General features: G+C 51.3%; 1 protein-coding gene and 2 pseudogenes across 3 annotated transcripts in view; 2 read left to right on the forward strand and 1 right to left on the reverse strand.

Moving 5' to 3' along the window:
* Positions 1 to 22238, forward strand: part of LOC134935883 (calmodulin-binding transcription activator 2-like) — an 86949-nt gene that overhangs the window by 37113 nt on the left and 27598 nt on the right. For all 3 annotated transcript variants that reach the window (XM_063930730.1, XM_063930731.1, XM_063930732.1), the window contains exon 9: positions 11313 to 11440. In XM_063930730.1, the coding sequence (XP_063786800.1) occupies positions 11313 to 11440 (128 nt within the window). The remainder of the gene's footprint in view (positions 1 to 11312; positions 11441 to 22238) is intronic.
* Positions 13691 to 13809, reverse strand: LOC134937531 (5S ribosomal RNA; annotated as a pseudogene).
* On the forward strand, positions 15454 to 15572 carry LOC134937543 (5S ribosomal RNA; annotated as a pseudogene).

Below are 22238 nucleotides of genomic sequence, written 5' to 3' on the forward strand. Positions count from 1 at the left end.
GTGTCTCTGTGTCACCCTGCAGGGGGAGGGGCCAGGCTCCTAGCTCCCTCCCATCTGTGACACTGTGTGGATTATTTACATGGCGGTAAGCAGGTGTGCTGTGTATAACACAGGATGAGTGACACGTAGTAGTCAGGTAGAGCTCCCGCCTCCTGTCAGTACTCTGACGCCTCTGCCTCCCGCCTTCCCCTATTAATCTGATCTTCTTGTGTGAGTGAGAAAGATTTAGGGGGAGGAGGGACGGGTGAGGGCTGCTTATGAACTGATTTATAGCCAGACTGATAGGGTGATTTTCCCTTAACCCCTTATTAGGGTTAAATCCTATTACACTGATGACACAGAGCTAGCACTCTGTCATATGGTACGTCACCTTGCCCGAGTGACCCCCCGGCTGGCCAGGCTTGTGGACCATCTGCTCTGGCAATGTTTTCCAAATGAAGTGTCCACCAGGAATTCTGAACATTTAAATAGTGGGAATATGTGCAGTCCTGGTTAGCCTGCGGCTGGGGGAGGCTCGGGGCAGAATCCCGCTGTGCAGGTAACTGTGTGTATGTCTGGCTGTGTAGTATAGTCACTGGGGGGGAATTACCCAGGACTGGGAATGTGGCTTTGCCTGGTGCAGGTGATAGGGTGACTGACAGGTAGAGGTAAATGTCATGTAGTGTGTCTGGTTGTAGATTATTGTACACGTGTCTTCCATCATGTATCCCGCAATTGCGACTTTGCCGTACCCGCGTGCAACCCGTTGGTTCTTGGGTGCGTGTGCAGTTCAAGCGCACGTACGCAAGCACTCGAAACGACCGACGTTTGCCATGATTAGAGAGATAGATGTGCTAGGACCCATCTGTAGTTTATAACTGTGGTCCAGTTCTATATTGTTTAGTATGGCTGTATGGTGTGAGGGTGACTGTGCAGTCTGGGTGTATGGTGTGTGGGTGACTGTGCAGTCTGGGTGTATGGTGTGTGGGTGACTGTGCAGTCTGGGTGTATGGTGTGTTGGTGACTCTGCAGTCTGGGTGTATGGTGTGAGGGTGACTGTGCAGTCTGGGTGTATGGTGTGTAGGTGACTGTGCAGTCTGGGTGTATGGTGTGAGTGTGACTGTGCAGTCTGGGTGTATGGTGTGTGTGGGTGACTGTGCAGTCTGGGTGTATGGTGTGTGGGTGACTGCAGTCTGGGTGTATGGTGTGAGGGTGACTGCAGTCTGGGTGTATGGTGTGAGGGTGACTGTGCAGTCTGGGTGTATGGTGTGAGGGTGACTGTGCAGTCTGGGTGTATGGTGTGTAGGTGACTGTGCAGTCTGGGTGTATGGTGTGTGGGTGACTGTGCAGTCTGGGTGTATGGTGTGCGGGTGACGGTGCAGTCTGGGTGTGTGGTGTGAGGGTGATTGTGCAGTCTGGGTGTATGGTGTGTGGGTGACTGTGCAGTCTGGGTGTATGGTGTGCGGGTGACGGTGCAGTCTGGGTGTGTGTTGTGAGGGTGACTGTGCAGTCTGGGTGTATGGTGTGAGGGTGACTGTGCAGTCTGGGTGTATGGTGTGTAGGTGACTGTGCAGTCTGGGTGTATGGTGTGTGGGTGACTGTGCAGTCTGGGTGTATGGTGTGAGGGTGACTGTGCAGTCTGGGTGTATGGTGTGAGGGTGACTGTGCAGTCTGGGTGTATGGTGTGAGGGTGACTCTGCAGTCTGGGTGTATGGTGTGTGGGTGACTGTGCAGTCTGGGTGTATGGTGTGCGGGTGACGGTGCAGTCTGGGTGTGTGGTGTGAGGGTGATTGTGCAGTCTGAGTGTATGGTGTGTGGGTGACTGTGCAGTCTGGGTGTATGGTGTGAGAGTGACTGTGCAGTCTGGGTGTATGGTGCGCGGGTGATGGTGCAGTCTGGGTGTATGGTGTGTGGGTGACTCTGCAGTCTGGGTGTATGGTGTGAGGGTGACTGTGCAGTCTGGGTGTATGGTGTGTGGGTGACTCTGCAGTCTGGGTGTATGGTGTGAGGGTGACTGTGCAGTCTGGGTGTATGGTGTGTGGGTGACTGTGCGGTCTGGGTATATGGTGTGTAGGTGACTGTGCAGTCTGGGTGTATGGTGTGTGGGTGACTGGTGTGTGGGTGACTGTGCAGTCTGGGTGTATGGTGTGTGGGTGACTGTGCAGTCTGGGTGTATGGTGTGCGGGTGACGGTGCAGTCTGGGTGTGTGGTGTGAGGGTGATTGTGCAGTCTGAGTGTATGGTGTGTGGGTGACTGTGCAGTCTGGGTGTATGGTGTGTGGGTGACTGTGCAGTCTGGGTGTATGGTGTGTAGGTGACTGTGCAGTCTGGGTGTATGGTGTGTGGGTGACTGTGCAGTCTGGGTGTATGGGGTGTAGGTGACTGTGCAGTCTGGGTGTATGGTGTGAGGGTGACTGTGCAGTCTGGGTGTATGGTGTGCAGGTTACTGTGCAGTCTGGGTGTATGGTGTACGGGTGACTGTGCAGTCTGAGTGTATGGTGTGTGGGTGACTGTGCAGTATGGCTGTATGGTGTTAGGATGACTGTGCAGTCTGGGTGTATGGTGTGAGGGTGACTGTGCAGTCTGGGTGTATGGTGTGTGGGTGACTGTGCAGTCTGGGTGTATGGTGTGTGGGTGACTGCAGTCTGGGTGTATGGTGTGCGGGTGACGGTGCAGTCTGGGTGTGTGGTGTGAGGGTGATTGTGCAGTCTGAGTGTATGGTGTGTGGGTGACTGTGCAGTCTGGGTGTATGGTGTGCGGGTGACTGTGCAGTCTGGGTGTATGGTGCGCGGGTGACGGTGCAGTCTGGGTGTATGGTGTGTGGGTGACTCTGCAGTCTGGGTGTATGGTGTGAGGGTGACTGTGCAGTCTGGGTGTGTGGTGTTAGGATGACTGTGCAGTCTGGGTGTATGGTGTGAGGGTGACTGTGCAGTCTGGGTGTATGGTGCGCGGGTGACGGTGCAGTCTGGGTGTGTGGTGTTAGGATGACTGTGCAGTCTGGGTGTATGGTGTGCGGGTGACTGTGCAGTCTGGGTGTAAGGTGCGCGGGTGATGGTGCAGTCTGGGTGTATGGTGTGTGGGTGACTCTGCAGTCTGGGTGTATGGTGTGAGGGTGACTGTGCAGTCTGGGTGTATGGTGTGTGGGTGACTGTGCGGTCTGGGTGTATGGTGTGTAGGTGACTGTGCAGTCTGGGTGTATGGTGTGTGGGTGACTGTGCAGTCTGGGTGTATGGTGTGTGGGTGACTGTGCAGTCTGGGTGTATGGTGTTAGGGTGACTGTGCAGTCTGGCTGTATGGTGTTAGGATGACTGCAGTCTGGGTGTATGGTGTGAGGGTGACTGTGCAGTCTGGGTGTATGGTGTGTAGGTGACTGTGCAGTCTGGGTGTATGGTGTGTGGGTGACTGTGCAGTCTGGGTGTATGGTGTGCGGGTGACGGTGCAGTCTGGGTGTGTGGTGTGAGGGTGATTGTGCAGTCTGAGTGTATGGTGTGTGGGTGACTGTGCAGTCTGGGTGTATGGTGTGTGGGTGACTGTGCAGTCTGGGTGTATGGTGTGTAGGTGACTGCAGTCTGGGTGTATGGTGTGTGGGTGACTGTGCAGTCTGGGTGTATGGGGTGTAGGTGACTGTGCAGTCTGGGTGTATGGTGTGAGGGTGACTGTGCTGTCTGGGTGTATGGTGTGCAGGTTACTGTGCAGTCTGGGTGTATGGTGTACGGGTGACTGTGCAGTCTGAGTGTATGGTGTGTGGGTGACTGTGCAGTATGGCTGTATGGTGTTAGGATGACTGTGCAGTCTGGGTGTATGGTGTGAGGGTGACTGTGCAGTCTGGGTGTATGGTGTGTAGGTGACTGTGCAGTCTGGGTGTATGGTGTGTGGGTGACTGTGCAGTCTGGGTGTATGGTGTGCGGGTGACGGTGCAGTCTGGGTGTGTGGTGTGAGGGTGATTGTGCAGTCTGAGTGTATGGTGTGTGGGTGACTGTGCAGTCTGGGTGTATGGTGTGTGGGTGACTGTGCAGTCTGGGTGTATGGTGTGTAGGTGACTGTGCAGTCTGGGTGTATGGTGTGTGGGTGACTGTGCAGTCTGGGTGTATGGGGTGTAGGTGACTGCAGTCTGGGTGTATGGTGTGAGGGTGACTGTGCAGTCTGGGTGTATGGTGTGCAGGTGACTGTGCAGTCTGGGTGTATGGTGTACGGGTGACTGTGCAGTCTGGGTGTATGGTGTGAGGGTGACTGTGCAGTCTGGGTGTATGGTGTGAGGGTGACTGTGCAGTCTAGGTGTATGGTGTGTGGGTGACTGCAGTCTGGGTGTATGGTGTGTGGGTGACTGCAGTCTGGGTGTATGGTGTGAGTGTGACTGTGCAGTCTGGGTGTATGGTGTTAGGGTGGCTGTAGTCTGGGTGTATGGTGTGTGGGTGACTGTGCAGTCTGGGTGTTTGGTGTGTGGGTGACTGTGCAGTCTGGGTGTATGGTGTGAAGGTGACTTTACAGTCTGGGTGTGTGGTGTGAGAGTTACTGTGCCGTCTGGGTGTATGGTATGAGGGTGACTGTGTGGTCTGGGTGTATGGTGTGAGGGTGACTGCAGTCTGGGTGTATGGTGTGTTGAGGATTGTGCAGACTGGGTGTATGGTGTGTGGGTGACTGTGCAGTCTGGGTGTATGGTGTGTGGGTGACTGTGCAGTCTGGGTGTATGGTGTTTGGGTGACTGTGCGGTCTGGGTGTATGGTGTGAGGGTGACTGTGCAGTCTGGGTGTATGGTGTGAGGGTGACTGCAGTGTGGGTGACGGTGCAGTCTGGGTGTATGGTGTGTGGGTGACTGCAATCTGGGTGTATGGTGTGTGGGTGACTGTGCGGTCTGGGTGTATGGTGTGTGGGTGACTGTGCAGTCTGGGTGTATGGGGTGTGGGTGACTGTGCAGTCTGGGTGTATGGGGTGTGGGTGACTGTGCAGTCTGGCTGTATGGTGTGAGGGTGACTGTGCAGTCTGGGTGTATGGTGTGTAGGTGACTGTGCAGTCTGGGTGTATGGTGTGTGGGTGACTGTGCAGTCTGGGTGTATGGTGTGTGGGTGACTGTGCAGTCTGGGTGTATGGTGTGAGGGTGACTGTGCAGTCTGGCTGTATGGTGTTAGGATGACTGCAGTCTGGGTGTATGGTGTGAGGGTGACTGTGCAGTCTGGGTGTATGGTGTGTAGGTGACTGTGCAGTCTGGGTGTATGGTGTGTGGGTGACTGTGCAGTCTGGGTGTATGGTGTGCGGGTGACGGTGCAGTCTGGGTGTGTGTGTGACTGTGCAGTCTGGGTGTATGGTGTGTAGGTGACTGTGCAGTCTGGGTGTATGGTGTGTGGGTGACTGTGCAGTCTGGGTGTATGGGGTGTAGGTGACTGTGCAGTCTGGGTGTATGGTGTGAGGGTGACTGTGCAGTCTGGGTGTATGGTGTGCAGGTTACTGTGCAGTCTGGGTGTATGGTGTACAGGTGACTGTGCAGTCTGAGTGTATGGTGTGTGGGTGACTGTGCAGTATGGCTGTATGGTGTTAGGATGACTGTGCAGTCTGGGAGTATGGTGTGAGGGTGACTGTGCAGTCTGGGTGTATGGTGTGTGGGTGACTGTGCAGTCTGGGTGTATGGTGTGTGGGTGACTGTGCAGTCTGGGTGTATGGTGTGTGGGTGACTCTGCAGTCTGGGTGTATGGGGTGTGGGTGACTGTGCAGTCTGGGTGTATGGTGTTTGGGTGACTGTGCGGTCTGGGTGTATGGTGTGAGGGTGACTGTACAGTCTGGGTGTATGGTGTGAGGGTGACTGCAGTGTGGGTGTATGGTGTGTGGGTGACTGCAATCTGGGTGTATGGTGTGTGGGTGACTGTGCGGTCTGGGTGTATGGGGTGTGGGTGACTGTGCAGTCTGGGTGTATGGGGTGTGGGTGACTGTGCAGTCTGGGTGTATGGGGTGTGGGTGACTGTGCAGTCTGGCTGTATGGTGTGAGGGTGACTGTGCAGTCTGGGTGTATGGTGTGTAGGTGACTGTGCAGTCTGGGTGTATGGTGTGTGGGTGACTGTGCAGTCTGGGTGTATGGTGTGTGGGTGACTGTGCAGTCTGGGTGTATGGTGTGAGAGTGACTGTGCAGTCTGGCTGTATGGTGTTAGGATGACTGCAGTCTGGGTGTATGGTGTGAGGGTGACTGTGCAGTCTGGGTGTATGGTGTGTAGGTGACTGTGCAGTCTGGGTGTATGGTGTGTGGGTAACTGTGCAGTCTGGGTGTATGGTGTGCGGGTGACGGTGCAGTCTGGGTATGTGGTGTGAGGGTGATTGTGCAGTCGTGTGGGTGACTGTGCAGTCTGGGTGTATGGTGTGTGGGTGACTGTGCAGTCTGGGTGTATGGTGTGTAGGTGACTGTGCAGTCTGGGTGTATGGTGTGTGGGTGGCTGTGCAGTCTGGGTGTATGGGGTGTAGGTGACTGTGCAGTCTGGGTGTATGGTGTGAGGGTGACTGTGCAGTCTGGGTGTATGGTGTGCAGGATACTGTGCAGTCTGGGTGTATGGTGTACGGGTGACTGTGCAGTCTGGGTGTATGGTGTGAGGGTGACTGTGCAGTCTGGGTGTATGGTGTGTGGGTGACTGTGCAGTCTGGGTGTATGGTGTGTGGGTGACTGTGCAGTCTGGGTGTATGGTGTGTGGGTGACTCTGCAGTCTGGGTGTATGGGGTGTGGGTGACTGTGCAGTCTGGGTGTATGGTGTGTAGGTGACTCTGCAGTCTGGGTGTATGGTGTGTGGGTGACTCTGCAGTCTGGGTGTATGGTGTGAGGGTGACTGCAGTCTGGGTGTATGGTGTGTGGGTGACTGTGCAGTCTGGGTGTATGGTGTGAGTGTGACTGTGCAGTCTGGGTGTATGGTGTGTGGGTGACTGTGCAGTCTGGGTGTATGGTGTGTGGGTGACTGTGCAGTCTGGGTGTATGGTGTGTGGGTGACTGTGCAGTCTGAGTGTATGGTGTGTGGGTGACTGTGCAGTCTGGGTGTATGGTGTGTAGGTGACTGCAGTCTGGGTGTATGGTGTGAGGGTGACTGCAGTCTGGGTGTATGGTGTGTGGGTGACTGTGCAGTCTGGGTGTATGGTGTGTGGGTGACTCTGCAGTCTGGGTGTATGGGGTGTGGGTTACTGTGCAGTCTGGGTGTATGGTGTGTGGGTGACTGTGCAGTCTGGGTGTAAGATGTGCAGGTGACTCTGCAGTCTGGGTGTATGGTGTGTGGGTGACTGTGCAGTCTGGGTGTATGGTGTGTGGGTGACTCTGCAGTCTGGGTGTATGGTGTGTGGGTGACTGTGCAGTCTGGGTGTATGGTGTGTAGGTGACTGTGCAGTCTGGGTGTATGGTGTGTAGGTGACTGTGCGGTCTGGGTGTATGGTGTGAGAGTTACTGTGCAGTCTGGGTGTATGGTGTGTGGGTGACGGTGCAGTCTGGGTGTATGGTGTGAGGGTGACTGTGCAGCCTGGGTGTATGGTGTGTGGGTGACGGTGCAGTCTGGGTGTATGGTGTGTGGGTGACTCTGCAGTCTGGGTGTATGGGGTGTGGGTTACTGTGCAGTCTGGGTGTATGGTGTGTGGGTGACTGTGCAGTCTGGGTGTATGGTGTGTGCAGGTGACTGTGCAGTCTGGGTGTATGGTGTGTGGGTGACTGTGCAGTCTAGGTGTATGGTGTGTGGGTGACTCTGCAGTCTGGGTGTATGGGGTGTGGGTTACTGTGCAGTCTGGGTGTATGGTGTGTGGGTGACTGCAGTCTGGGTGTATGGGGTGTGGGTTACTGTGCAGTCTGGGTGTATGGTGTGTGGGTGACTGTGCAGTCTGGGTGTATGGTGTGTGGGTGACTGTGCAGTCTGGGTGTGCAGGTGACTGTGCAGTCTGGGTGTATGGTGTGTGGGTGACTCTGCAGTCTGGGTGTATGGGGTGTGGGTTACTGTGCAGTCTGGGTGTATGGGGTGTGGGTTACTGTGCAGTCTGGGTGTATGGTGTGTGGGTGACTGTGCAGTCTGGGTGTATGGTGTGTGGGTGACTGTGCAGTCTGGGTGTGCAGGTGACTGTGCAGTCTGGGTGTATGGTGTGTGGGTGACTCTGCAGTCTGGGTGTATGGGGTGTGGGTTTCTGTGCAGTCTGGGTGTATGGTGTGTGGGTGACTGTGCAGTCTGGGTGTATGGTGTGTGGGTGACTGTGCAGTCTGGGTGTATGGTTTGTGGGTGACTGTGCAGTCTGGGTGTGCAGGTGACTGTGCAGTCTGGGTGTATGGTGTGTGGGTGACTGTGCAGTCTGGGTGTATGGTGTGTGGGTGACTGTGCAGTCTGGGTGTGCAGGTGACTGTGCAGTCTGGGTGTATGGTGTGTGGGTGACTGTGCAGTCTGGGTGTATGGTGTGTGGGTGACTCTGCAGTCTGGGTGTATGGTGTGTGGGTGACTGTGCAGTCTGGGTGTATGGTGTGTGGGTGACTCTGCAGTCTGGGTGTATGGGGTGTGGGTTTCTGTGCAGTCTGGGTGTATGGTGTGTGGGTGACTGTGCAGTCTGGGTGTATGGTGTGTGGGTGACTGTGCAGTCTGGGTGTATGGTGTGTGGGTGACTGTGCAGTCTGGGTGTGCAGGTGACTGTGCAGTCTGGGTGTATGGTGTGTGGGTGACTGTGCAGTCTGGGTGTATGGTGTGTGGGTGACTGTGCAGTCTGGGTGTGCAGGTGACTGTGCAGTCTGGGTGTATGGTGTGTGGGTGACTGTGCAGTCTGGGTGTATGGTGTGTGGGTGACTCTGCAGTCTGGGTGTATGGTGTGTGGGTGACTGTGCAGTCTGGGTGTATGGTGTGTGGGTGACTGTGCAGTCTGGGTGTGCAGGTGACTGTGCAGTCTGGGTGTATGGTGTGTGGGTGACTGTGCAGTCTGGGTGTATGGTGTGTGGGTGACTCTGCAGTCTGGGTGTATGGTGTGTAGGTGACTGCAGTCTGGGTGTATGGTGTGAGGGTGACTGCAGTCTGGGTGTATGGTGTGTGGGTGACTGTGCAGTCTGGGTGTATGGTGTGTGGGTGACTCTGCAGTCTGGGTGTATGGGGTGTGGGTTACTGTGCAGTCTTGGTGTATGGTGTGTGGGTGACTGTGCAGTCTGGGTGTAAGATGTGCAGGTGACTCTGCAGTCTGGGTGTATGGTGTGTGGGTGACTGTGCAGTCTGGGTGTATGGTGTGTGGGTGACTCTGCAGTCTGGGTGTATGGTGTGTGGGTGACTGTGCAGTCTGGGTGTATGGTGTGTAGGTGACTGTGCAGTCTGGGTGTATGGTGTGTAGGTGACTGTGCGGTCTGGGTGTATGGTGTGAGAGTTACTGTGCAGTCTGGGTGTATGGTGTGTGGGTGACGGTGCAGTCTGGGTGTATGGTGTGAGGGTGACTGTGCAGCCTGGGTGTATGGTGTGTGGGTGACGGTGCAGTCTGGGTGTATGGTGTGTGGGTGACTCTGCAGTCTGGGTGTATGGGGTGTGGGTTACTGTGCAGTCTGGGTGTATGGTGTGTGGGTGACTGTGCAGTCTGGGTGTATGGTGTGTGCAGGTGACTGTGCAGTCTGGGTGTATGGTGTGTGGGTGACTGTGCAGTCTAGGTGTATGGTGTGTGGGTGACTCTGCAGTCTGGGTGTATGGGGTGTGGGTTACTGTGCAGTCTGGGTGTATGGTGTGTGGGTGACTGCAGTCTGGGTGTATGGGGTGTGGGTTACTGTGCAGTCTGGGTGTATGGTGTGTGGGTGACTGTGCAGTCTGGGTGTATGGTGTGTGGGTGACTGTGCAGTCTGGGTGTGCAGGTGACTGTGCAGTCTGGGTGTATGGTGTGTGGGTGACTCTGCAGTCTGGGTGTATGGGGTGTGGGTTACTGTGCAGTCTGGGTGTATGGTGTGTGGGTGACTGTGCAGTCTGGGTGTATGGTGTGTGGGTGACTGTGCAGTCTGGGTGTGCAGGTGACTGTGCAGTCTGGGTGTATGGTGTGTGGGTGACTCTGCAGTCTGGGTGTATGGGGTGTGGGTTTCTGTGCAGTCTGGGTGTATGGTGTGTGGGTGACTGTGCAGTCTGGGTGTATGGTGTGTGGGTGACTGTGCAGTCTGGGTGTATGGTTTGTGGGTGACTGTGCAGTCTGGGTGTGCAGGTGACTGTGCAGTCTGGGTGTATGGTGTGGGTGACTGTGCAGTCTGGGTGTATGGTGTGTGGGTGACTGTGCAGTCTGGGTGTGCAGGTGACTGTGCAGTCTGGGTGTATGGTGTGTGGGTGACTGTGCAGTCTGGGTGTATGGTGTGTGGGTGACTCTGCAGTCTGGGTGTATGGTGTGTGGGTGACTGTGCAGTCTGGGTGTATGGTGTGTGGGTGACTCTGCAGTCTGGGTGTATGGGGTGTGGGTTTCTGTGCAGTCTGGGTGTATGGTGTGTGGGTGACTGTGCAGTCTGGGTGTATGGTGTGTGGGTGACTGTGCAGTCTGGGTGTATGGTGTGTGGGTGACTGTGCAGTCTGGGTGTGCAGGTGACTGTGCAGTCTGGGTGTATGGTGTGTGGGTGACTGTGCAGTCTGGGTGTATGGTGTGTGGGTGACTGTGCAGTCTGGGTGTGCAGGTGACTGTGCAGTCTGGGTGTATGGTGTGTGGGTGACTGTGCAGTCTGGGTGTATGGTGTGTGGGTGACTCTGCAGTCTGGGTGTATGGTGTGTGGGTGACTGTGCAGTCTGGGTGTATGGTGTGTGGGTGACTGTGCAGTCTGGGTGTATGGTGTGTGGGTGACTCTGCAGTCTGGGTGTATGGTGTGTGGGTGACTGTGCAGTCTGGGTGTATGGTGTGTGGGTGACTGTGCAGTCTGGGTGTATGGTGTGTGGGTGACTGTGCAGTCTGGGTGTATGGTGTGCGGATAGCTGCAGTCTGTTAGCTGCACACCTGAGTATACTCAGTACTGCTGTATGTTGTGTCACGTAGATAATGATTAGGTGAATCACAGCCAGTGAAATCCTCAGAATCCTGTTTCTTATTTTGACATATTCCAGCGGCTGAGTCGGATTTTCCTTCCCTTTAATGAGTGAGTGAGGGAGGGGGATGTCTATTTTAGTAGGGTGAGGATTATAGGACAGAGGAGCACTGACACATCACAGGACAGCAGGAAATCTTACTCTCAGGGTTATCCCCTGCAGCCAACTTCACAGGGCTGTGCCGCCCGGGGCTCCTGAGGCTGCAGGAGAGGATGCTGGGAAGGATTATAGCGCGGCAGGTAGGGAATGTAATACGTGTGTGTGTATGACACAGGTAGGGTGTGATTGTTGGTGGTATACATTGTGTGTCATTGTCACCTTCTCTCTCTGACAGACAATCAGTTCAGGATGTCTATTCTGGAGCGCTTAGAGCAGATGGAGCGTCGGATGGCCGATATGAGTTCTGGCCAGCTCCAGAATCCCTCAGCACCGTTGGGCGGCCCGCGAGGAGGAGACACTCAGGTTAGTGGAAGAGAGCTATGTTCTGTCATCTGATGGTCCTCACCCCCTTCTGTCACCCAGCTGGGATACTCACAGGGTGTGTGTGTGCGTACTGCAGTATGTCACCCGACTGTGTGTGCCCGTCATTCCGTCCTTCCATGTGTATCCTTGTCTGCCTGTGTGTGCCCGTCATTCCGTCCTTCCATGTGTATCCATGTCTGTCTGTGTGTCCGTCATTCCGTTCTTCCATGTGTATCCTTGTCTGTCTGTGTGCCCGTCATTCCGTCCTTCCATGTGTATCCTTGTCTGTCTGTGTGCCCGTCATTCCGTCCTTCCATGTGTATCCTTGTCTGTCTGTGTGCCCGTCATTCCGTCCTTCCATGTGTATCCTTGTCTGTCTGTGTGCCCGTCATTCCGTCCTTCCATGTGTATCCTTGTCTGTCTGTGTGCCCGTCATTCCGTCCTTCCATGTGTATCATTGTCTGTCTGTGTGTGCCCGTCATTCCGTCCTTCCATGTGTATCCGTCTGTGTGTGCCCGTCATTCCGTCCTTCCATGTGTATCCTTGTCTGTCTGTGTGCCCGTCATTCCGTCCTTCCATGTGTATCTGTGGCCGGAGAGACCCCCAGCCCACGTGGACAATGGCGGCGCGGCACTGAAGGGGTTAACCCTCAGTGACCGGCGCCATATTCAAGGACAATGGGCGCTTGGCGCCACTTTTAAACTGTGCACTGGTGCTAAGCTCCATCTTTAAATGTAGTGTGGGTGCTAGGCACCGGGTATTTAAAAATATATTTACTACTGTGTTTTCACCAATGTTATATTTAATGCAATAGGCACAGTTGTAGGATTGCACATTTACATTGCATGCAAATGCCAGCACTTAGAAGGAATGTGTAAGCTGTGTTGGTTTTAAAATGCATTTACGTTTGTGAACAAATGGCCCTGTCCTAGCAGAGAGGTGTGAATGGCAAAACCTTTTGATGTGTTAAGATGCTAATCACGGGGTCTATGGGCTTGGAACCTGTTTCATGTAACTGATTTAATTGATATACGAACCCTGAATGGCAGATGCAGGAAGGAAGACCGTTTGTTTGTATTGTAGCCTTTCCTGTTGTAATCTCAAACACTGGGTTTGCCTGGAGATGTGACTGAGACAGAAACATTTGTATTTTGAAGCTATGTGATAAATTTATCAATAGTGAATGTTAATCTGATACCAAACGTTGTCTGTGTCACAGGAAGGAGGATATTGTTTTATTGCACTTATCTCCTTTTGAAATGTAATTTATTTACTTGTATTTTCTAAGTTATCCTGATTGGTTGGAGAAGACAGGGAGGGCTTACCCCCCTGTGGTACTGTGTGGAAATTTGACATAAAAAGGAGGCCTGTGTGCCTCCAGATTGGTAGTTGTACCATCTTATTCTGCTGGAACATCTTGCTGTATGCTGTTGCCCCTAGCAATAGGGAAGAGTTCTCTTTAGAACTATTGGAAAACACAGGGCGATCCGGCACAGGATTTGTCAAATTTGGGATAATAGAAGAATCAAAAGAGAGACCAAAATTTGGACAGTATGTTACCCTTATTAGTAAGGGAAAAAAGCGGCAAGATTAGCCGTTTTAAGTATAGATATATAAATATATATGTATAAGTATTATGCTGTCCTGATTGGTGGTGCACCCAGAGCCAGAAGGTGCGAAGACTTGTAAAATTGGAAGAGAAAGGAAGGCTCTTGTGTGGGCGCACTCTTATTAAAGGAAGTAAGTTATATATAACAATTTGGAAGGATGTTTAAAACATAACTTTTATTGATATTGTTATAACACAAAAAAACTCTTCCCGGAAATCTATCCTTAAAGATACAGATTTGAAAATATCTTTTAAAATAAAATTGTTCTGGTCTCTTTATTGTAAAGAGTATTTGGAAGGGTTGTAGACATAAATTGGTCATACCCCCATTCCCCCTGACCAGTACAGAAATTCTGTATTAATGGAACCTCAGGATGGTCAAGACACAGTTGTATATAAGGCAGAGCTCTTTGGCTATAGGTAACTAGGGTAATGATCAGCAGTCACACCTCTAGGAATGGTACACCTGATTAGCATACAGATATCATGATTTGAAGAAATGTTATACAAGAATCAATGGGCATCCTAATGTCCGTGCGAATATCTGTATATTATCAACACTGAAAAAGAACGGATTGCCAAATAGGATTAGTGGTGATACTGCTGTTGGTGTTTTTATCACATAAGTGAGGAAAAATCCTACTCTACAACACCAGGTATTCGCAGGCAGTCTCCTTTCCTGATACTGACCTGGCCCAACGCTGTTTAGCTTCCAAGATCAGACGAGATCGGGCGCTGGCAGCGTGGTATGGTAGTAGAGAATTTAATGTGTACACCAATGAGAGTGCACCTATATATGAAATAGGAAATTTGGGAGAGACAGACAGGAAAGTGATAGAAAAAAGTAGTGAAAATGTGTGGATCTGCTTTCCACGTTAGACCCGGTTCCAAAATTCCCACTAAAGTGGTGCAATGTTACGGGAATCGTGGATGAGAGTCCACGAGGTTGGTGATCATAGGATAATTTGGTTGTCAGTGTTAGTGCTGTTAATTTTAATTCAATCAAAGGACCTCTTGACTACCGCACATATTGTGATTTCTCCAAAATAAATAAATGAATAATTCTCTGTATTGGATATCTGATGGAAGATAGAAAAACTCACAACAGTTACGGATGCATTTAGAGTCCGTATAGCCAATAGAAGCCTCGGATCGGTGAATTTCACAATGCACTTAACAAGAGACACATACCGAAAGGGAGAAGAAAGGAAAAAATCCCTGTCGATAGGATGCAGTTATCCCGTTAATAGCGTATGATAATTACGGGAGAAAAGAGAAAAGAAAATCATAAAAGCCTAAATGCCAAACAAATATGGAAGGTATATGCTGAATTTAGACATTTACTATTCAAATCATTTGATATCTACAGCTTGGCCTCTAGTAGAAGAGGTGCTGAGTGCATGGTTATATGCTGTAATGACCCCTTAGCAACACTGTAATACACATTAAGTGTGAGATAAATAAGACAATTCTGCCCGAATTTACAGAAGAGGGTTGGAACCCGGAAGTGAACAAGCCTAAGGGTGAAACGCGTTTTCCGCAAGGGGTCTCGTCTACACAGCTCCATCTTGGCATTAGCCTCATACATCTGCTCGTTCTCTTTGGCTCTCCTATCTTCATTGGTGAAACCGTAAGCCCCACTATCTTGTGGCTGCATGCCACAGATAGTAACATCTTCTGTAAATTCGGGCAGAATTGTCTTATTTATCTCACACTTAATGTGTATTACAGTGTTGCTAAGGGGTCATTACAGCATATAACCATGCACTCAGCACCTCTTCTACTAGAGGCCAAGCTGTAGATATCAAATGATTTGAATAGTAAATGTCTAAATTCAGCATATACCTTCCATATTTGTTTGGCATTTAGGCTTTTATGATTTTCTTTTCTCTTTTCTCCCGTAATTATCATACGCTATTAACGGGATAACTGCATCCTATCGACAGGGATTTTTTCCTTTCTTCTCCCTTTCGGTATGTGTCTCTTGTTAAGTGCATTGTGAAATTCACCGATCCGAGGCTTCTATTGGCTATACGGACTCTAAATGCATCCGTAACTGTTGTGAGTTTTTCTATCTTCCATCAGATATCCAATACAGAGAATTATTCATTTATTTATTTTGGAGAAATCACAATATGTGCGGTAGTCAAGAGGTCCTTTGATTGAATTAAAATTAACAGCACTAACACTGACAACCAAATTATCCTATGATCACCAACCTCGTGGACTCTCATCCACGATTCCCGTAACATTGCACCACTTTAGTGGGAATTTTGGAACCGGGTCTAACGTGGAAAGCAGATCCACACATTTTCACTACTTTTTTCTATCACTTTCCTGTCTGTCTCTCCCAAATTTCCTATTTCATATATAGGTGCACTCTCATTGGTGTACACATTAAATTCTCTACTACCATACCACGCTGCCAGCGCCCGATCTCGTCTGATCTTGGAAGCTAAACAGCGTTGGGCCAGGTCAGTATCAGGAAAGGAGACTGCCTGCGAATACCTGGTGTTGTAGAGTAGGATTTTTCCTCACTTATGTGATAAAAACACCAACAGCAGTATCACCACTAATCCTATTTGGCAATCCGTTCTTTTTCAGTGTTGATAATATACAGATATTCGCACGGACATTAGGATGCCCATTGATTCTTGTATAACATTTCTTCAAATCATGATATCTGTATGCTAATCAGGTGTACCATTCCTAGAGGTGTGACTGCTGATCATTACCCTAGTTACCTATAGCCAAAGAGCTCTGCCTTATATACAACTGTGTCTTGACCATCCTGAGGTTCCATTAATACAGAATTTCTGTACTGGTCAGGGGGAATGGGGGTATGACCAATTTATGTCTACAACCCTTCCAAATACTCTTTACAATAAAGAGACCAGAACAATTTTATTTTAAAAGATATTTTCAAATCTGTATCTTTAAGGATAGATTTCCGGGAAGAGTTTTTTTGTGTTATAACAATATCAATAAAAGTTATGTTTTAAACATCCTTCCAAATTGTTATATATAACTTACTTCCTTTAATAAGAGTGCGCCCACACAAGAGCCTTCCTTTCTCTTCCAATTTTACAACTCTTTAGAACTATTGCAAATAAATACCATTTGCCTCAAGAAGACCGCGTCATCTTGTGACCTACAGGGTTATTCCAAACATAGCCCCGTCCTCCGGCTGTCCAGGGAAGCACCTAACGTCTCCAAGTTCCGCCTTCCGCCAGCTACCGGTAGAAGCCTAGCAAGTGGCTAGTGGGGATTCGTCAACACCACACAGGTGTGGTAAGGCAGTGCGTCGGCACATACAGAGCAGAACCGTGGTTCCAAACGCCACGGCAGGTTAGGAGTTTGGTGGTGGCAGCATAAACCCGCCCACAGCGCAGTGGGTGGAGTCAGTAACAGGCGGTTACTGACGGTTAGCGGGAATCCCCTATGTGGTCGGGCCTCGTGTGACCTAACCTTCCAATCTGTGCGCAGGAGACGGGACGCGAAAGCGGCGAGTGCTTTCGTACGGGACCGTCCTGTCACAGTATCCTTGTCTGTCTGTGTGCCCGTCATTCCGTCCTTCCATGTGTATCCTTGTCTGTCTGTGTGTGCCCGTCATTCCGTCCTTCCATGTGTATCCTTGTCTGCCTGTGTGCCCGTCATTCCGTCCTTCCATGTGTATCCTTGTCTGTCTGTCTGTGTGCCCGTCATTCCGTCCTTCCATGTGTATCCTTGTCTGTCTGTGTGTGTGCCGTCATTCCTTCCTTCCATGTGTATCCTTGTCTGTCTGTGTGTACCCGTCATTCTGTCCTTCCATGTGTATCCATGTCTGTCTGTGTGTGTGCCCGTCATTCCGTCCTTCCATGTGTATCCTTGTCTGCCTGTGTGTGCCGTCATTCCTTCCTTCCATGTGTATCCTTGTCTGTCTGTGTGTACCCGTCATTCCGTCCTTCCATGTGTATCCTTGTCTGTCTGTGTGTACCCGTCATTCCGTCCTTCCATGTGTATCCTTGTCTGTCTGTGTGTGTGCCCGTCATTCCGTCCTTCCATGTGTATCCTTGTCTGTCTGTGTGTACCCGTCATTCCTTCCTTCCATGTGTATCCTTGTCTGTCTGTGTGTACCCGTCATTCCGTCCTTCCATGTGTGTCCTTGTCTGTCTGTGTGTGTCGTTATTACAGTCCTGATAACATTTACATGGTCTATAGTATAACGCATACTGTATGTACAGTAAATGTCTTGTTACTTGGGTATGAGTTAGTAACGGAGAGATGATGTGCTCAGAGGGGAGATAGTAATCACATATTGCACACACACACCTTTGTTAGGCCAGTAGGCCTCTCTGATAAGTGGCAGCGAATCACTTATCCTGCTACTTACGTAGTCGCTAGATATAACCGCCATATGTAAACCACAAGAATCTGCTCCGGCCACACTGCAGCCTCACCGCCAAGGTACAACATCACTGCTTGTGCCCGGGTGACCTCGCTCCGCCAGGCAATCACAGCCTTGGAATACAAGGGTTTCCCGCTTACCGTCAGTAACCACCTATTACTGACTCCACCCACTGCGCAATTGGGGGGTAACTCCCTGCCACACCAGGCTATATATATATTTCTCTGACGTCCTAGTGGATGCTGGGAACTCCGTAAGGACCATGGGGAATAGACGGGCTCCGCAGGAGACTGGGCACTCTACAGAAAAGATTAGGTACTATCTGGTGTGCAATGGCTCCTCCCTCTATGCCCCTTCTCCAGACCTCAGTTAGAATCTGTGCCCGGCCAGAGCTGGTTGCACACTAGGGGCTCTCCTGAGCTTACTAGTAAAGAAAGTATTTATTAGGTTTTTTATTTTCAGTGAGATCTGCTGGCAACAGACTCACTGCTACGAGGGACTAAGGGGAGAGAAGCGAACCTACCTGCTTGCAGCTAGCTTGGGCTTCTTAGGCTACTGGACACCATTAGCTCCAGAGGGTTCGAACACAGGCACCTGCCCTCGATCGTCCGTTCCCGGAGCCGCGCCGCCGTCCCCCTCGCAGAGCCAGAAGAACAGAAGCTTGAAGATGACGAAATCGGCGGCTAAAGACTCCTGTCTTCATTAAGGTAGCGCACAGCATTGTGCGCCATTGCTCCCAGCACACTTACACACTCTGGTCACTGTAGGGTGCAGGGCGCTGGGGGGGGGGGGGGGGGGAGGGGGCGCCCTGGGCTGCAATTGACGTACCTTTTGGCATAAAAATACATATATACAGTCTGGCACTGTATATATGTAAAAACCCTCGCCATTTTTTCACACAGAAAGCGGGACAGAAGCCCGCCCCTGAGGGGGCGGGGCCTTCTTCCTCAGCACACCATTTTCTCTTCACAGCTCCGCTGGAAGCAGCTCCCCAGGCTCTCCCCTGCAGTATCCAGGTACAAGACGGGTTAAAAAGAGAGGGGGGGCACATAAATTTAGGCGCAAATAAGACATATAAAGCAGCTATTGGGTAATTACTTATTATCAGTGAGAATCCCTGTGTTAAATAGCGCTGTGGTGTGTGCTGGCACACTCTCTCTCTGTCTCCCCAAAGGACTTTGTGGGGTCCTGTCCTCAGTCTGAGCATTCCCTGTGTGTGTGCGGTGTGTCGGTACGGCTGTGTCGACATGTTTGATGAGGAAGGTTACGTGGAGGCGGAGCAAGGGCAGATAAGTGTGGTGTCGCCCCCGTCGGGGCCGACACCTGATTGGATGGATATGTGGAAGGTCTTAAATGACAATGTAAACTCCTTACATAAAAGGTTTGATGACGCTGCAGCCTTGGGACAGCCGGGGTCTTAGCCCGCGCCTGCCCAGGCGACTCAGAAACCGTCAGGGGCTCATAAACGCCCTCTATCTCAGATGGTTGACACAGATGTCGACACGGAGTCCGACTCCAGTGTCGACGATGATGAGGCACATTTATAGTCTAAAATGACCAAGGCCACCCGATACATGATTATTGCAATGAAAGATGTATTACACATTTCTGAGATAAACCCTTTTAATGCCAAGAGGGTTTATATGTTTGGGGAGAAAAAGCAGCCAGTGACTTTTCCCCCATCTGATGAATTAAATGAATTGTGTGAAGAAGCGTGGAGTTCCCCTGATAAGAAATTAGTGATTTCTAAGAGGTTACTGATGGCGTACCCTTTCCCGCCAACGGACAGGTTACGTTGGGAAACATCCCCTAGGGTGGACAAGGCACTGACACGCTTATCTAAAAAGGTGGCCCTGCCGTCTCAGGATACGGCCGCCCTAAAGGAGCCTGCGGATAGAAAGCAGGAAGCTATCCTGAAGTCAGTGTATGCACACTCTGGTACTCTACTGAGACCTGCTATTGCTTCAGCCTGGATGTGTAGTGCTGTAGCAGCATGGACAGATACTCTGTTAGACAACATAGATTCCCTCGACAGAGATACTGTTTTGCTAACCCTGGGCCATATCAAAGACGTCGTCTTATATATGCGGGATGCTCAGAGGGACATTTGCCTGCTGGGCTCTAGAATTAATGCTATGTCCATTTCTGCCAGGAGGGTCTTATGGACTCGGCAATGGACAGGAGATGCTGATTCTAAATAACACATGGAGGTTTTGCCTTATAAGGGTGAGGAATTGTTTGGGGACGGTCTGTCGGACCTCGTGTCTACAGCGACAGCTGGAAAGTCGACTGTCTTGCCTCAGGTTTCCTCACAGCCTAAGAAAGCACCGTATTATCAAATGCAGTCCTTTCGTTCCCAAAAAGGCAAGAGGGTCAGGGGCGCATCCTTTCTTGCCAGAGGCAGGGGTAGAGGTAAGAAGCTGCACCATGCAGCCAGTTCCCAGGAACGAAAGTCCTCCCCTGCTTCCACTAAGTCCACCGCATGACGTTGGGGCTCCACAGGCGGAGCCAGGTGCGGTGGGGGCGCGTCTCCGAAACTTCAGCAACCAGTGGGTTCGCTCACAGGTGGATCTCTGGGCTATACAAATTGTGTCTCAGGGATACAAGCTGGAATTCGAAGCGACTCCCCCTCGCCGTTACCTCAAATCAGCCTTGCCAGCTTCCCCCAGGGAAAGGGAGGTAGTACTGGCGGCAATTCACAAGCTGTACCTCCAGCAAGTGATTGTCAGGGTCCCCCTCCTTCAACAGGGAAGGGGTTACTATTCCACAATGTTTGTGGTACCGAAACCGGACGGTTCGGTGAGACCCATTCTGAATTTAAAATCCTTGAACACTTATGTAAAGAAGTTCAAGTTCAAAATGGAATCGCTCAGAGCGGTTATTGCAAGCCTGGAAGAGGGGGATTTTATGGTGTCGCTGGACATCAAGGATGCTTACTTGCATGTCCCCATTTACCCACCTCACCAGGAGTACCTCAGGTTTGTGGTACAGGACTGTCATTACCAGTTCCAGACGTTGCCGTTTGGCCTGTCCACGGCACCGAGAATATTTACCAAGGTAATGGCCGAAATGATGATACTCCTTCGGCAGAAGGGAGTTATAATTATCCCGTACTTGGACGATCTCCTCATAAAGGCGAGGTCCAGGGAGCAGTTGTTGATCAGCGTAGCACTCTCTCAGGAAGTGTTGCAACAGCACGGCTGGATTCTGAATGTTCCATAGTCGCAGCTGATTCCTACGACGCGTCTGCTTTTCCTGGGCATGATTCTGGACACACTCCTGAAACCAAAACAGGTATCGGTGCATCACTGCATGTGAGTCCTGGGAAAGATGGTGGCTTCATACGAAGCCATTCCCTTCGGCAGGTTCCATGCGAGGATCTTTCAGTGGGATCTGTTGGACAAGTGGTCCGGATCGCATCTTCAGATGCATCGGCTGATCACTCTGTCCCCAAGGGCCAGGGTGTCTCTTCTGTGGTGGCTGCAGAGTGCTCACCTTCTCGAGGGCCGCAGGTTCGGCATACAGGACTGGGTCCTGGTGACCACGGATGCAAGCCTCCGAGGGTGGGGGGCAGTCACTCAGGGAAAAAACTTCCAAGGGCTGTGGTCAAGTCTGGAGACTTCTCTACACATAAATATACTGGAACTAAGGGCCATTTACAACGCCCTGAGTCAAGCAGAGCCCCTGCTTCAAAACCGGCCAGTACTGATTCAGTCAGACAACATCACGGCGGTCGCCCATGTAAACCGCCAGGGCGGCACAAGAAGCAGGATGGCAATGGCGGAAGCCACAAAGATTCTTCGGTGGGCGGAGAATCACGTGCAAGCACTGTCAGCAGTGTTCATTCCGGGAGTGGACAACTGGGAAGCAGACTTCCTCAGCAGACACTACCTCCACCCGGGAGAGTGGGTACTTCATCAAGAAGTCTTCACACAGATCGCAAAGCGATGGGAACTGCCACAGGTGGACAGGATGGCGTCCCGCCTCAACAAAAAGCTAAAAAGATATTGCGCCAGGTCAAGGGACCCTCAGGCGATAGCTGTGGACGCCCTAGTGACACCGTGGGTGTACCAGTCGGTATATGTGTTTCCTCCTCTTCCTCTCATACCCAAGGTACTGAGAATAGTAAGAAAGAGAGGAATAAGAACAATACTCATTGTTCCAGATTGGCCAAGAAGGACTTGGTACCCGGAACTGCAAGAAATGCGCACAGAGGACCCATGGCCTCTGCCTCTCAGACAGGACCTGCTGCAACAAGGGCCCTGTCTGTTCCAAGACTTACCGCGGCTGCGTTTGACGGCATGGCGGTTGAACGCCGGATCCTAGCTGAAAAAGGCATTCCGGATGAAGTTATTCCTACGCTGATAAAGGCTAGGAAAGACGTGACAGCAAAGCATTATCACCGTATATGGCGAAAATATGTTGCTTGGTGTGAGGCCAGGAAGGCCCCTACAGAGGAATTCCAACTGGGTCGATTCCTGCACTTCCTACAGTCAGGTGTGACTATGGGCCTAAAATTGGGGTCCATAAAGGTCCAGATTTCGGCCCTATCTATTTTCTTTCAAACAGAACTGGCTTCACTGCCTGAAGTTTAGACGTTTGTTAAGGGAGTGCTGCATATTCTGCCCCCTTTTGTGCCACCAGTGGCACCTTGGGATCTTAACGTGGTCTTGGGGTTCCTGAAATCCCACTGGTTTGAGCCACTTAGGACTGTGGAACTAAAGTATCTCACGTGGAAAGTGGTCATGCTGTTGGCCTTAGCATCGGCTAGGCGTGTGTCAGAATTGGCGGCTTTGTCATGT

Source organism: Pseudophryne corroboree, chromosome 6 (assembly GCF_028390025.1).
Source record: "Pseudophryne corroboree isolate aPseCor3 chromosome 6, aPseCor3.hap2, whole genome shotgun sequence".
NCBI classification, from domain to species: domain Eukaryota; kingdom Metazoa; phylum Chordata; class Amphibia; order Anura; family Myobatrachidae; genus Pseudophryne; species Pseudophryne corroboree.